This window comes from Pimephales promelas, chromosome 3, assembly GCF_988280905.1.
Source record: "Pimephales promelas chromosome 3, fPimPro1.hap1.1, whole genome shotgun sequence".
In the NCBI taxonomy this organism is placed as follows: domain Eukaryota; kingdom Metazoa; phylum Chordata; class Actinopteri; order Cypriniformes; family Leuciscidae; genus Pimephales; species Pimephales promelas.
Genome location: NC_142771.1, coordinates 194,905 through 211,477, shown reverse-complemented (window position 1 = coordinate 211,477; position 16,573 = coordinate 194,905). Strand labels below are relative to the sequence as shown.

Here is a 16,573-nt window from a genome sequence, read left to right as displayed (position 1 = left end):
ATGAAAATTAGCACATCCATCCATCATTAAAGTGCATCTGTCCATCATAAACTTGCATCTATCCATCATAAAAGCGCATCTATCCATCATAAAAGCACATCTATCCATCATAAAAGTGCATCTATCCATCATAAAAGCGCATCTATCCATCATAAAAGTGCATCTATCCATCATAAAAGTGCATCTATCCATCATAAAAGTGCATCTGTCCATCATAAAAGTGCATCTATCCATCATAAAAATGCATCTGTCCATCATAAAAGTGCATCTGTCCATCATAAAAGTGCATCTGTCCATCATAAAAGTGCATCTGTCCATCATAAAAGTGCATCCATCCTTGATTATGGGGGTTAATAAAGGCCTTCTGAAGCGAAACCATGTTTTTTTGTAACGCATACTACGCAAGTCGACTTACGCAAGAGTAACCCATGACGCGTGTATGACGTAGAAGCGTAAGCTTGGACGCCTCTCGTAGTTCAAACTAGTAGGGCTGATAAATATGGGCTGAAAACGATAAATATTGGTATTTTCCTTACCCAAACACATCGCTTCACTTCAGAAGTCGTTAATTAACCCCGTGGAGCCGTATTGATTAGTTTTATCATGGATGGATGCACTTTTATGGGCTTCAAATTTTCTCCAGCCATTCACTGCCATTGTAAATCCTGGAAGAGCCAGCACATTTTTTAACATAATGATTATATTTTACTGAAAGAAGAACGTCACACACACCTAGGATGACTTCAGCGTGAGTAAATCATTAAGGTGAACTATCCCTTTAAGAGCAACTCTGAACACTGAAACCTCTCTCTCTTCCTCTCTCAGGAGATTTACAGCTGCATTCACGGAGTGGAAATCGAAGACAAGAGTTCGGATATGAACTCCCCCTCCGCCACGATGAACAACACCCACTCCAACATCCTGCGTCTGCTGCGCACGGCCAAGAACATGGCGTCTCTGTCCGGGGTCAACGGCTCTCCGCACAGCGCACTGGACTTCATCCGCCGCGAGTCCTCGGTGTACGACATCAGCGAGCAGCGCCGGAGCCTGGCCGGGCCCTCGGACTGCAAGGGCCCATACCTGCCCGAGGACAACATGTTCAGCGACTACATCAGCGAGGTGGAGCGCACCTTCGGGAACCTGCACCTGAAGGACAGCAACCTGTACCAGGAGCACTACCGGCTCCACCACGGGGGCTCTGCGCTGGGGCTGACGGAGGGCCCCGGGCCCCGGAGCCTGGGCTCCAGCAGCTCTCTGGAGGAGGGTCTGTTCGACTGCGACGGCCCCAGTGGAGGACCCATCTTCAGCACCCAGCCCAGATCTGCCCTCACACACAGGAACATGAGCAAGTTCGACCTGCTCCACAGCCAGACTCCTCCGACCGGCCCAGGCTTGAAGCAAGGGCTTGCCGAGCTCTACGGAAAGTTCTCCTTTAAGGGCGGAGCGTCCAGTTCGGGGTACATCGCGGGGCATCACCACGGAGCCGACGACGGAAACATCCGCTCCGACGTGTCTGACATTTCAACTCACACCGTGACCTACGGAAACCTGGAGGGCAATGCTAAGAAGCGTAAGCAGTACAGAGATAGCCTGAAGAAGCGGCCGGCGTCGGCGAAGTCCCGCCGTGAATTGGACGAGCTCGAGATGGGTCACCGGCGCCGCCAGCACCACCATTACCACCATCACGGACAACGCTCCAACTCTCCTCCGTCTGAGCGCAAGCGAGGTGGCCGCGTAAACTCCTCCTCATACCTGTTACAGGACAAGGAGAGCCTGAGGGATTTCTACCTGGACCAGTTCCGGCCCAAAGACGGTATCCCGCAGTGGGAGCACGTGGACCTCACAGACGGGCCCGGTGGAGGGAACTGCACCAGCCTGGTGTCGGTGGATGACTTCCTGAAGAGCAAGCCGAAGAAGCCGGAGGGCCAGAGCGAGTGGGAGTGTCGCAGCTGTCGAGCTAGCAGTGCGGGGAGCAAGCAGACGGGGCACGCGGGCGGGACGGGTTACTGTGTGGCGGCGGGAGGAGTCGGGAGTCGACCCAGTTCTGCCACATGCATGCGGTGCGAAGCCTGCAAGAAGTCCGGGAACCTGTACGATATCAGCGAGGACAGTAACCACCTGTTGGACCAGCTGACGCCGGCGCAGCGCCGCAGGGCGTTCAGCGGGAAGCCGCTACGGCGACAGCACTCCTACGACGCCTTCGTGGACCTGCAGAGGGAGGAGTCCGGTGTGCCGGCGCCGGGGTGTGGCGTAGCCGGCGTGATCCCGCTGCCACCGCGCAGCGTCAGCCTCAAGGAGAGGGAGCGCTGCATGGACGGGCCCTTCTCACACGTGTTACAGTTCCCCGAGCCAGAACCCGAGCAAGACCCGCTGTTCTACGGCGCCGCCGGGAAGAGCCCGTTCGGGTTGTTCCCGCACCGGCGCTCGGTTGGGGAGCGTGACCTGAGAAACAGAGGACTCATGGAGGGGCCAGCTCACCCCTTATCCAAATCCCTCTATCCCGACCGCACCGACCACAACCCCTTCATCCCCACGTTTGGGGACGACCAGTGTCTCCTGCACGGGGCCAAGTCCTGCTACTCCACCTCGCAGCACCAGCAGGGCGACGTTTACGGGAATATTGGCTCGACCTCGTTCCTGCCGGCGTCCGGAGTCGTGTCTAATCTCGCTCCTCGCTTTCCGGTGGAGATGTGCATGGGGAACCACTACACCAGCAAGCTCAGCCTCGGCCCGCCGCGGCCCTTCAACGGCAGCAACGGACACGTGTACGAGAAGCTCTCCAGCATAGAGTCCGACGTGTGAAACAGCGAGAGGAAAGGACAGACTTAACAGAACACGCAGAACATGAGAGGTTTGAACATGTCATTTCCTGTGAAGTTCACGTCTACACCCATAGTGGTGAGAACAAGAGCTCGCCCATCTGTCGAGTGTGTGAGATGTCAGATGGCCTCTCTCCGTCCTCCTGTACTCTTGTCTTTTGTGAACTCATGAAAGCATGATTGATTTGTTTGAAACAGGGTAATAACTGCACCTCAGAGACGCTGCTGTTGACATGAGGTCTGTTCTCGTCTTGCTCCAGAGGCCTTCGGTGAGCGTTAGGGAGATTTGAATGTGATGATCAATGCAGTCTAATGTATCCATGGCAACAGCCTCTCCCATGCTGTTTACTGCCCTGAAACACGTGTGTGTCGGTGAAAGTGCACTCCTTTATACTGCCGTGATGTTTCATATCCGACGAGAAGCCTTCACACACTCATGTCTGCGGACTCTCCAAACGAAGGCTGAAACTACAGCATTAACGCCTCTCTTTCTTTTGGTTGTAAATACTTTTCTCTTTATATATAAGCCTACAAGGTCGACCTTTAATATAGCTTTTTCAAGTATAACAAATAACCAAAATAAAGACAAAAACACAACAAAATACACAAAAATATGCAAAATTTAGCAAAAGCATTATAATTCACGATAAGCGGTATTTTAAGCGATAGTCTGCTTTTTAAATTCATGTTTATTACTTAACTCTGATAGTTTACTGCCTCCTAACCCGCTTCATTTTAAGGATTTACCTTTCAGCGTAACGGAGCTGAGACGCGCTGTCGTGTTCGTTTACTCGATTAGTTTGTCGAATAATCCTGGCTAAGTTTCTCTCGAACTGTGTGGTCATCTCTCGAAGGGTTCCAGGCGATCTCTAACACATACACACCTTTACTTCGCTATGTGAAGGACGACGTTTCTAGGCACGCTTTTTTTCGCCACAGAATAAAAAATAAAACAGGTAATTGCGACTTTTATATCTCCCAATTCCGAGAGAAAAAAAGGCAGAACTGCATAACATAAAGAAACTATATAATACAATCTAGCTCCAATTGTGACTTTATTTCTTGCAAATTCAAATTGATATCCTGCAATTCTCATGTTATAGCTCACAATTGCCAATTTAGAGAAATATTTAATATAAACTCTTGTAATTCTCACTTTATAACTCAAAATTACAAATTTACAGGCCTATCTCAATTGTGAGTAAAAGTCAGAAATGTGAGATACAAAGTCAGTTTTGAGAATTATTATATATTATTTCACCATTCTGAGAAATATTATATAATATAAACTTTTTAATCATAAAATGCTCGCAATTGCACATTTATTAATAATTCTGAGAAATAAATCTGAATTGTGAGAGATAAACATGCAATTCTGACTTTTTCTCTCACAATTGCAATTTTAATTTTGACTTCATAACGAATTATAAGATATAGTCACAGTTACCTATTTTTTTAATTCCGTGGCATAAACAAGCTTCAGTTGTTTACATATAAAGCTAATTATAAACGTTGAAAAGTGTTTTTGTCTGATATAGCTAAAAATCGTCTTCAAAGTGTAGCGGAGTAAACGCGCACACACACACACACACACATCCTCAAAGCAGGGCTAATTAAACCCTTTCTAACGACTGACTGACTGTGTGTTGATGGAGTGTGTCATGTTTTCTGATTGTAATGCGATGGTGAGGTCCTGTCCTCACTTTAGGTCTATAGCACACAATAACATCTCATCTCCAGTTAGAGGAACTCTAACCATGTCTTTAACCTTTCTTTTTAGAGCATCATTATTATTATTATCATTATCATTATTATTATTATTATTATTATAATGAAGCGTTTTAGGGTGTTTTCTTCTGGTATGTTGAAGCCGGCAGTGTAAATGTTCCCTACTAACCTACTAAGTTTTCCTAAAAACAGTTTAGATTCAAACACACACACACACACACACACACTTCCCTACATGCTTATAGCTTGAGCTCTATATGCTAAAAAAAATCACATTTTCCTGTGTTCATAGAGAAATATGCCTATTACGCATAGCTGTAGTTATAATTTTTTCTAGTGTATTCGCAATATATAAGCAACTTCTAGCGTTCTGTTGACTACTATATTCTCATTATTCTAAAGTAAGTATAGTATTAATCTACAGGTAAGAAACGCCCTGTCGTTTATTCCCTCCATCCGTTATTTCAGTGAACGTGTTGATAAGGACACGCGTGTGCGTGTGACTTCTGTAATAAACTCTCTTGTTGCTATGGCGCTGCCATGGTGTTACGATGCTGTTCCCATGGTAACTGCAGTGCAAGAGGATGCGGGCTGAATGAGTGAATTGTTTCACTATGGAATAAGAGCTACATCCACTTTGATATGTTACCAAAATTTTTACGTCATTTCCATCTCTGAAACGATTCTCAAGTGAATACATGTACAGATTGTGTATATAATAATGTGAGATTTCCTCCTTTTGTATGACAATATGAACACAAACCTCTATGAGACTTTAATAGTGAGAGTGTTTTGATGATGATGATGATTATGACGGATCAGAATTCTTTCACTGAATAAAGCGAAAAAACACATGCATCTTTTCTCTGTAAATTGACGATTAAAAGATAAAACAATGATGTGCACAGACCAGTCATGTATAATAATGCATATTCCCTAAAAAAGAAGGACGTGGATTTCCTGGCGAGGTGTAAGGTGCAGCGGTCTCAGTCCAGTGTGCAGTGAGTAGCGCTCTTGTTCGTGTTTTAGCACACACACACCCGCTCAGCTCGTCATCCATCGGTTCGTCTTATTAATTTCTCCCTCACGTAGGAGAAAGAGGCTTATGAAATATTGATAGACAGCGAGAGAGAGACAGAGAGGGGGAGGACGAGACAATCTTCCAGACAACGATCTCTGGCAATCCAAGATGGGGACACGTGGAAACATAATTTCCAAGAATTAAATAGCTCAGATTCGGTCCGATATAAAGCCCTCGATCCGGAGTCAGTCCGATATAAAGCCCTCGATCCGGAGTCGGTCCGATATAAAGCCCTCGATCCGGAGTCGGTCCGATATAAAGCCCTCGGTCCGGAGTCGGTCCGATATAAAGCCCTCGGTCTGGAGTCAGTCCGATATAAAGCCCTCGATCCGGAGTCAGTCCGAAATAAAGCCCTCGATCCGGAGTCAGACCGATATAAAGCCCTCGATCCGGAGTCAGTCCGATATAAAGCCCTCGATCTGGAGTCTGCACGATATAAAGCCCTCGATCCGGAGTCGGTCCGATATAAAGCCCTCGATCCGGAGTCAGTCCGATATAAAGCCCTCGATCCGGAGTCGGTCCGATATAAAGCCCTCGATCCGGAGTCGGTCCGATATAAAGCCCTCGGTCCGGAGTCAGTCCGATATAAAGCCCTCGGTCTGGAGTCAGTCCGATATAAAGCCCTCGATCCGGAGTCAGTCCGAAATAAAGCCCTCGATCCGGAGTCAGACCGATATAAAGCCCTCGATCCGGAGTCAGTCCGATATAAAGCCCTCGATCCGGAGTCAGCACGATATAAAGCCCTCGATCCGGAGTCAGTCCGATATAAAGCCCTCGGTCCGGAGTCAGTCCGATATAAAGCCCTCGGTCCGGAGTCAGTCCGATATAAAGCCCTCGATCCGGAGTCAGTCCGATATAAAGCCCTCGATCCGGAGTCAGTCCGATATAAAGCCCTCGGTCCGGAGTCAGTTCGATATAAAGCCCTCGATCCGGAGTCAGTCCGATATAAAGCCCTCGATCCGGAGTCAGTCCGATATAAAGCCCTCGGTCCGGAGTCAGTCCAAAATAAAGCCCTCGATCCGGAGTCGGTCCGATATAAAGCCCTCGATCCGGAGTCAGTTCGATATAAAGCCCTCGATCCGGAGTCAGTCCGATATAAAGCCCTCGATCCGGAGTCAGTCCGATATAAAGCCCTCGATCCGGAGTCAGTCCGATATAAAGCCCTCGGTCCGGAGTCAGTCCGATATAAAGCCCTCGATCCGGAGTCAGTCCGATATAAAGCCCTCGATCCGGAGTCAGTCCGATATAAAGCCCTCGGTCCGGAGTCAGTTCGATATAAAGCCCTCGATCCGGAGTCAGTCCGATATAAAGCCCTCGATCCGGAGTCAGTCCGACATAAAGCCCTCGGTCCGGAGTCGGTCCGATATAAAGCCCTCGATCCGGAGTCGGTCCGATATAAAGCCCTCGATCCGGAGTCGGTCCGATATAAAGCCCTCGATCCGGAGTCAGTCCGATATAAAGCCCTCGATCCGGAGTCGGTCCGATATAAAGCCCTCGATCCGGAGTCAGTTCGATATAAAGCCCTCGATCCGGAGTCAGTCCGATATAAAGCCCTCGATCCGGAGTCAGTCCGATATAAAGCCCTCGGTCCGGAGTCAGTCCGATATAAAGCCCTCGATCCGGAGTCAGTCCGATATAAAGCCCTCGATCCGGAGTCAGTCCGATATAAAGCCCTCGGTCCGGAGTCAGTTCGATATAAAGCCCTCGATCCGGAGTCAGTCCGATATAAAGCCCTCGGTCCGGAGTCAGTCCGACATAAAGCCCTCGGTCCGGAGTCGGTCCGATATAAAGCCCTCGATCCGGAGTCGGTCCGATATAAAGCCCTCGATCCGGAGTCGGTCCGATATAAAGCCCTCGATCTGGAGTCGGTCCGATATAAAGCCCTCGACCCGGAGTCAGTCCGATATAAAGCCCTCGATCCGGAGTCGGTCCGATATAAAGCCCTCGATCCCGAGTCGGTCCGATATAAAGCCCTCGATCCGGAGTCAGCACGATATAAAGCCCTCGATCCGGAGTCGGTCCGATATAAAGCCCTCGATCCCGAGGCAGTCCGATATAAAGCCCTCGATCCGGAGTCAGTCCGAAATAAAGCCCTCGATCCGGAGTCGGTCCGATATAAAGCCCTCGATCCGGAGTCAGTCCGATATAAAGCCCTCGATCCGGAGTCAGTCCAATATAAAGCCCTCGATCCGGAGTCAGTCCGATATAAAGCCCTCGATCCGGAGTCAGTCCGATATAAAGCCCTCGATCCGGAGTCAGTCCGATATAAAGCCCTCGATCCGGAGTCAGTCCGATATAAAGCCCTCGATCCGGAGTCAGTTCGATATAAAGCCCTCGATCCGGAGTCAGTCCGATATAAAGCCCTCGATCCGGAGTCAGTCCGATATAAAGAAATATAGAGCTGGGTATCATCAGCATAGCAGTGAAAGCTAATGCCATGTTTCCTAATGATATGTACAAAGTGTGTGTGAGTGTCTGTGTGTGTGTGTGTGTAAGGGTAGCATGTACAGAGTGTGTGAGTGTGTGTGTGTTAGGGTAGCATGTACTGTGTGTGTGTGTGTGTGTGAGTGTAGCATGTACAGAGTGAACAGCAGCGGTGAGAGCTGTCTCGGTACTGTGGTCCATTAGACTACACTCCCCATTGACCAAAGCTATAACCCTGAAACTATTATTACAGAAATCCACAAACATTTAAAAGAAACACATGATGAATCACTAAAAACAAGTTATAACCTCCAAAATAAACTTCAATGTTACTCGACCCTCAATAGAACTACTAAATTGGCCAGTTATCTATTTATTAAACATTTTAAAGAAAGACAAATCCCCTCCAAATACAGATTAAGTGACTATGATCTAGAGATAGAGAGAGGAACACATAGACATAGACAGAGAGAGAGAGCAGAGGAGTGTGTGTGTGTGTGTGTCGCGCTACAGACGCTGGTCTCGTTGACTGGTGTTTAATGAACTGCTATATTCCCCCTCTCACACTCACACCCCCACAGTCCCACAATCCTTTGTGAAGCTCGGCTCACTCTTATTAGCAGTCGCCTAGCAACAGAGCGCGCGCAGGGGGTAAGAGGATAATCATCATCATCTGAGGCTCCGCCCACTCCACTGACTCACACACACACACACTCTCCACTGACTCACACACAAAGTTTAAATACAAGCAATTTTCTTAGAGAAGAGCGGAAATAGTATTTGTATTAATATTTTCCAGGAATTATTTAAATGCACTCAGTATATTTTCTTCTAACCCTAAACAGAATGTTACAAGACCAAGCGTTAAATAGACAAAGCACGACTCAGGTTCATTAAATAGAAAAATAATCAAGATTATTTTTGGCTTACACAAAAGTACATCACACTAGGACGCTTTCATCACTTGAACAGAAGGAGCCTTTAAACCACAAAGCAAAATAAATAAAAATCAAACACAGTAAAAAAAACATAAGTTAGATTCATTAAACTAAACCTTGTGAATCTCTCAGTTAATCCAAAATAAATGACAAAAGTAGTTACTCTGTTCAAACACTAGGCCTGAAGCATCCTCGTGCTGAAGTAATAAACATGGGGGAACAAACAATAGACAAACAAAGAAAAAGAAAGGAAAAAGAAAACTAGTCCGCCCCTAAAGGCCTTTCCCATTTCTTTTGGGCCTGATTACCAGCTCAAGTGCCCAGGCGGACTAGACAATATTCCTAGGCAAGCATTAAACACCTTTATTATTCATATTAAAACAATTTAATAATTCAAATCAACTCATATCTGTCTCAAAGATCCAAATAAATCCTCATGTGAACCTCTCGCATTCGAACACCACGAGTGTTGATCGATTTCCACCGACCAGAAACAAACGCACCCACCGTTATCGTTCCACTGATCTTTACACTAGGTGAAACACACCCCCTTGATCTTTACACTCAGCGAACCACACCCCCTTGATCTTTACACTAGGCGAACCACACCCCCTTGATCCCCATGTGGATGTGGTATTGGTTAGTGTGACACAGGATATCCCAGGGTTAAAGTGCTCTAACCAGTGTGACACAGCATAACCCAGGGTTAAAGCGCTGTAACCAATGTGATGCGGGATAACCCGGGGTTAAAGTACTGTAACCAGTGTGACGCAGGATAACCAGGGGTTAAAGTGCTCTAACCAGTGTGACGTGGGATAACCCGGGGTTAAAGCGCTGTAATCAGTGTGACTTGGGATAAGGGGGGTCAACGCGCTGTAACCAATGTGACACTGGATAACTTGGGGTTTACATACTGTAACCAGTGTGACATGGGATAACCTGGGGTTAAAGCACTGTAACCAGTGTGACACAGGATAACCCAGGGTTAAAGCGCTGTAACCAATGTGACACAGGATAACTTGGGGTTTAAATGCTTTAACCAGTGTGACATGGGATAACCTGGGGTTAAAGCGCTGTGACCAGTGTGACACAGGATAACTTGGGGTTTACATACTGTAACCAGTGTGACACAGGATAACCTGGGGTTAAAGCGCTGTAACCAGTGTGACATGGGATAACCCGGGGTTAAAGCGCTGTGACCAGTGTGACACAGGATAACCCAGGGTTAAAGCGCTGTAACCAGTGTGACACCAGATAACTTGGGGTTTAAGTGCTGTAACCAGTGTGACATGGGGTAACCCGGGGTTTAAGTGGTGTAACCAGTGTGACACAGGATAACCTGGGGTTAAAGCGCTGTGACCAGTGTGACACAGGATAACTTGGGGTTTACATACTGTAACCAGTGTGACACAGGATAACCTGGGGTTAAAGCGCTGTAACCAGTGTGACATGGGATAACCCGGGGTTAAAGCGCTGTGACCAGTGTGACACAGGATAACCCAGGGTTAAAGCGCTGTAACCAGTGTGACACCAGATAACTTGGGGTTTAAGTGCTGTAACCAGTGTGACATGGGGTAACCCGGGGTTTAAGTGGTGTAACCAGTGTGACACAGGATAACCTGGGGTTAAAGCGCTGTAACCAGTGTGACATGGGATAACTTGGGGTTTAAGTGCTGTAACCAGTGTGACACAGGATAACCTGGGGTTAAAGCGCTGTAACCAGTGTGACACCAGATAACTTGGGGTTTAAGTGCTGTAACCAGTGTGACACAGGATAACCTGGGGTTAAAGCGCTGTAACCAGTGTGACACCAGATAACTTGGGGTTTAAGTGCTGTAACCAGTGTGACACAGGATAACCTGGGGTTAAAGCGCTGTAACCAGTGTGACACCAGATAACTTGGGGTTTAAGTGCTGTAACCAGTGTGACATGGGGTAACCCGGGGTTTAAGTGGTGTAACCAGTGTGACACAGGATAACCTGGGGTTAAAGCGCTGTAACCAGTGTGACATGGGATAACCCGGGGTTAAAGCGCTGTGACCAGTGTGACACAGGATAACCCAGGGTTAAAGCGCTGTAACCAGTGTGACACCAGATAACTTGGGGTTTAAGTGCTGTAACCAGTGTGACATGGGGTAACCCGGGGTTTAAGTGGTGTAACCAGTGTGACACAGGATAACCTGGGGTTAAAGCGCTGTAACCAGTGTGACATGGGATAACCCGGGGTTAAAGCGCTGTGACCAGTGTGACACAGGATAACCCAGGGTTAAAGCGCAGTAACCAGTGTGACACCAGATAACTTGGGGTTTAAGTGCTGTAACCAGTGTGACATGGGGTAACCCGGGGTTTAAGTGGTGTAACCAGTGTGACACAGGATAACCTGGGGTTAAAGCGCTGTAACCAGTGTGACACAGGATAACCTGGGGTTAAAGCGCTGTAACCAGTGTGACACAGGATAACCCAGGGTTAAAGCGCTGTAACCAATGTGACACCAGATAACTTGGGGTTTAAGTGCTGTAACCAGTGTGACATGGGGTAACCCGGGGTTTAAGTGGTGTAACCAGTGTGACACAGGATAACCTGTGGTTAAAGCGCTGTAACCAGTGTGACATGGGATAACCCGGGGTTAAAGCGCTGTGACCAGTGTGACACAGGATAACCCAGGGTTAAAGCGCTGTAACCAATGTGACACCAGATAACTTGGGGTTTAAGTGCTGTAACCAGTGTGACATGGGGTAACCCGGGGTTTAAGTGGTGTAACCAGTGTGACACAGGATAACCTGGGGTTAAAGCGCTGTAACCAGTGTGACATGGGATAACCCGGGGTTAAAGCGCTGTGACCAGTGTGACACAGGATAACCCAGGGTTAAAGCGCTGTAACCAATGTGACACCAGATAACTTGGGGTTTAAGTGCTGTAACCAGTGTGACATGGGATAACCCAGGGTTAAAGCGCTGTAACCAGTGTGACACAGGATAACCCAGGGTTAAAGCGCTGTAACCAATGTGACACAGGATAACCTGGGGTTAAAGCGCTGTAACCAGTGTGACATGGGATAACCCGGGGTTTAAGTGGTGTAACCAGTGTGACACAGGATAACCTGGGTTTAAAGCGCTGTAACCAATGTGACACCGGATAACCTGGGGTTAAAGCGCTGTAACCAGTGTGACATGGGATAACCCGGGGTTTAAGTGGTGTAACCAGTGTGACACAGGATAACCTGGGGTTAAAGCGCTGTAACCAATGTGACACCGGATAACTTGGGGTTTAAGTGCTGTAACCAGTGTGACATGGGATAACTTGGGTTTAAAGCGCTATAACCAGTGTGACACAGGATAACCTGGGGTTAAAGCGCTGTAACCAGTGTGACACAGGATAACCTGGGGTTAAAGCGCTATAACCAGTGTGACACAGGATAACCTGGGGTTAAAGCGCTGTAACCAGTGTGACACAGGATAACCTGGGGTTAAAGCGCTGTAACCAGTGTGACACAGGATAACCTGGGGTTAAAGCGCTGTAACCAGTGTGACACAGGATAACCTGGGGTTAAAGCGCTGTAACCAATGTGACACCGGATAACTTGGGGTTTAAGTGCTGTAACCAGTGTGACATGGGATAACTTGGGTTTAAAGCGCTATAACCAGTGTGACACAGGATAACCTGGGGTTAAAGCGCTGTAACCAGTGTGACACAGGATAACCTGGGGTTAAAGCGCTATAACCAGTGTGACACAGGATAACCTGGGGTTAAAGCGCTGTAACCAGTGTGACACAGGATAACCTGGGGTTAAAGCGCTGTAACCAGTGTGACACAGGATAACCTGGGGTTAAAGCGCTGTAACCAGTGTGACACAGGATAACCCAGGGTTAAAGCGCTGTAACCAATGTGACACCAGATAACTTGGGGTTTAAGTGCTGTAACCAGTGTGACATGGGATAACCCAGGGTTAAAGCGCTGTAACCAGTGTGACACCAGATAACTTGGGGTTTAAGTGCTGTAACCAGTGTGACACAGGATAACCCAGGGTTAAAGCGCTGTAACCAATGTGACACAGGATAACTTGGGGTTTAAAGCGCTGTAACCAGTGTGACACAGGATAACCTGGGGTTAAAGCGCTGTAACCAGTGTGACATGGGATAACCCGGGGTTTAAGTGGTGTAACCAGTGTGACACAGGATAACCTGGGGTTAAAGCGCTGTAACCAATGTGACACCGGATAACTTGGGGTTTAAGTGGTGTAACCAGTGTGACAACGGATAACTTGGGGTTTAAGTGCTGTAACCAGTGTGACATGGGATAACTTGGGTTTAAAGCGCTATAACCAGTGTGACACAGGATAACCTGGGGTTAAAGCGCTATAACCAGTGTGACACAGGATAACCTGGGGTTAAAGCGCTGTAACCAGTGTGACACAGGATAACCTGGGGTTAAAGCGCTGTAACCAGTGTGACACAGGATAACCTGGGGTTAAAGCGCTGTAACCAGTGTGACACAGGATAACCTGGGGTTAAAATGCTGTAACCAGTGTGACACAGGATAACCTGGGGTTAAAGCGCTGTAACCAGTGTGACACAGGATAACCTGGGGTTAAAATGCTGTAACCAGTGTGACACAGGATAACCTGGGGTTAAAGCGCTGTAACCAGTGTGACACAGGATAACCTGGGGTTAAAATGCTGTAACCAGTGTGACACAGGATAACCTGGGGTTAAAGCGCTGTAACCAGTGTGACACAGGATAACCTGGGGTTAAAGCACTATAACCAGTGTGACACAGGATAACCTGGGGTTAAAACGCTGTAACCAGTGTGACATGGGATAACTTGGGTTTAAAGCGCTATAACCAGTGTGACATGGGATAACCCGGGGTTAAAACGCTGTAACCAGTGTGACATGGGATAACTTGGGTTTAAAGCACTATAACCAGTGTGACACAGGATAACCTGGGGTTAAAACGCTGTAACCAGTGTGACACAGGATAACCTGGGGTTAAAACGCTGTAACCAGTGTGACACAGGATAACCTGGGGTTAAAACGCTGTAACCAGTGTGACATGGGATAACTTGGGTTTAAAGCGCTATAACCAGTGTGACATGGGATAACCCGGGGTTTAAGTGGTGTAACCAGTATGACACAGGATAACTCGGGTTAAGTGCAGTGTGAACAACACATTTATTTCTTTATATCTAACACTTTTCTTAGAACAGACTGAGATTAATGCACACTCTCTGCTGGCTCAAACCTTACATAACACACATGTTGAGTTCTCAATTTATTCTGGGACGAGAGTCCACTCGATGAGTGCAGTAAGTAATTCACCTCCAGATGTAAATGAGTGAATGCTGGAGTGAGCGGTTGCCATGGCAACACTAGCTCAGTCTGTGTGTGTGTGTGTGTGTGTGTTTCACTGAAGACTAGATATGAGCCTCTGAACGCGCGAGATGCCGATACTGGTCCCTCCTGGAGCGGTTGCTATGCGACGGGAGCGCGCGATGCGTGAGGGATACTAACTGTACAACACTGACCTCTGCAGGACGACCAGAGAACTGCAGGACACTCACTCTCTCTCTCTCTCTCTCTCTCTCTCGCTCTCTCTCTCTCTCTCTCTCTCTCTCTCTCTCTCTCTCTCTCTCACACACACACACACACACACACACACACACACATAACACTCACTCAAGCGGGGCAAAGGTTCTGGGTTACACACTCATGTAGCTTTTTTCTCATCTAAACCGCATATGTTCATCAGTGGTTGTGTATCCATCAGGGACACCTTTGTGTGCATTATGTTTTGTGATTTCTTATGAATATCGTAGGCCTATTTATATTTCACCGGAAAAAATAAATGAAGCACAGTTCTCTCAACACATTTCAGCTATATAACGCCTATTATTAACACAATTAATGCTCTGCTAGTTAAAAGGAGATGTTTTATTTATTTTACATCGTGTCGGGAGATATGTTATTTAAAAAAGTGTTGGGGACAATATCCCACCCGCAAATTAATAGTGTGAGCGACACCTAGTGTGTGTGTGTGTGTGTGTGTGTGTGTGTGTGTGTGTGTGTTTAGAGTGTGTATGAACAATCTGGTTGTGTTCATGAAGACCTCCGGTGCAAAAGCCTCTAAAAGTAATGAGATACTAATATTGAGTGAATGCTCTCAGTATACTCTCATCACATAAGTTACTTTCACTTCAAACTCACCAAATCCATAAACTGAATCCTCAGCCCGTTCAGAAATGCCGGTACTTGGGTAGACTATATAGCAGTGTTATGTGTTCTTCAGTGTTATACAGTGTTCTTCAGCGACGTTCTTCATATACAGTGTTCTTCAGCGTTATTCCATCTTCTCCAGTAACTGAATCTGTGTGTGTGTGTGTGTGTGTGTGAGAGAGAGAGAGAGAGAGAGAGAGAGAGAGAGAGAGAGAGAGAGAGAGAGAGAGAGAGAGAGAGAGAGAGAGAGAGAGAGAGACTGTGGCGTCGCGCTGCCCTCGCGTGGCGAGCGGCGGAAGTGCAACAGCGCGGGAATAGTCTGACGGGAACACAGGTTGTGTTTATATTCACTGATGTGTGTGTGTGTGTGTGTGTGTGTGTGTGTGTGTGTGTGTGTGTGTGTGTGTGTGTGTGTGTGTGTGTGTGTGTGTGTGTGTGTGTGTGTGTGTGTGTGTGTGTGTGTGTGAGCGTGAGCGTGTGGCTTGAAGTTGTTACGGCAACCGCGGCGAAGCGCGCTAGAGTCGATGCAGGAGCACGCATTATTAATCAACGGTTACTTTGATCGAGTGAGCGACAGGGCGCGCTATTCACTCGGCCAATCATAGCCGAACACAGAGTCACATGACATCAGAAATATCGAAATATCGGGTTTCTTTAATAAAACGGATAGTTCAGGTCCTTGATTCTGATTGGTTGAGCCAGCCTTTAAATGACTCCACAAACACACACCTGTGACCGCATCACATTAGTGTTACTGCTCAACTGCCGTTGGTGATGCTTTGTTGCTGCATCATGTGTTGCTTGGCAACCTCTTTGGAACCACATTGCTTGGCGGAGGAATAAAAATGTTATAACGTTATATTTTATTGTTGCTGGTACGTGTTTATTTTATGAATAAATAAAATAAAATTAATATTTATTTTATGAATAAATTAAATTAATATAATTAAATTAATATTTTGATGGAGTAACTGTTTTATAAAAGCAATAAGTCGTGTTTTACAGTGCATTTAAAACAGCTAAGAGGGTTTACCCTTCCTCGTCGCCTAACCACGCCCCTTAGCTTTTCCTAACTCACTGTAAATCACGGCTTACGGGGCTCAATGCTTTATTTCCTGGAATTTTGCAGTGGGTGTGGGAAGTATTGATTCAGAATAAGTTCCTCTCGCAGCATCTGTTCTCTTCTCTGATGACAAAGGCGGGGCAACCTGTCACTCACATGAGATCAGCCAATAGCAAACCACAACCATATAATCAATTCCACACAGACACAATCAAGCCCCGCCCACATTTGATCATATTCTTTCAGAAGCGTTTTTCACTCAGATACGGTTCTGTGTTTATTAATCGGCTCGTAAAGACTTTAGCGCGCT

At 47.0% G+C, this 16,573-nt stretch overlaps 1 protein-coding gene across 5 annotated transcripts in view; it reads left to right on the top strand.

Annotated features, from left to right (window-relative positions):
* grin2ba (glutamate receptor, ionotropic, N-methyl D-aspartate 2B, genome duplicate a) overlaps positions 1-5,444 on the top strand; it is a 45,410-nt gene extending 39,966 nt beyond the window's left edge. For all 5 annotated transcript variants that reach the window (XM_039657025.2, XM_039657023.2, XM_039657022.2 and 2 more), the window contains one exon: positions 826-5,444. In XM_039657025.2, the coding sequence (XP_039512959.2) occupies positions 826-2,802 (1,977 nt within the window). In that variant the 3' untranslated portion in view covers positions 2,803-5,444. The remainder of the gene's footprint in view (positions 1-825) is intronic.
* Positions 5,445-16,573: the final 11,129 nt, after the last annotated feature.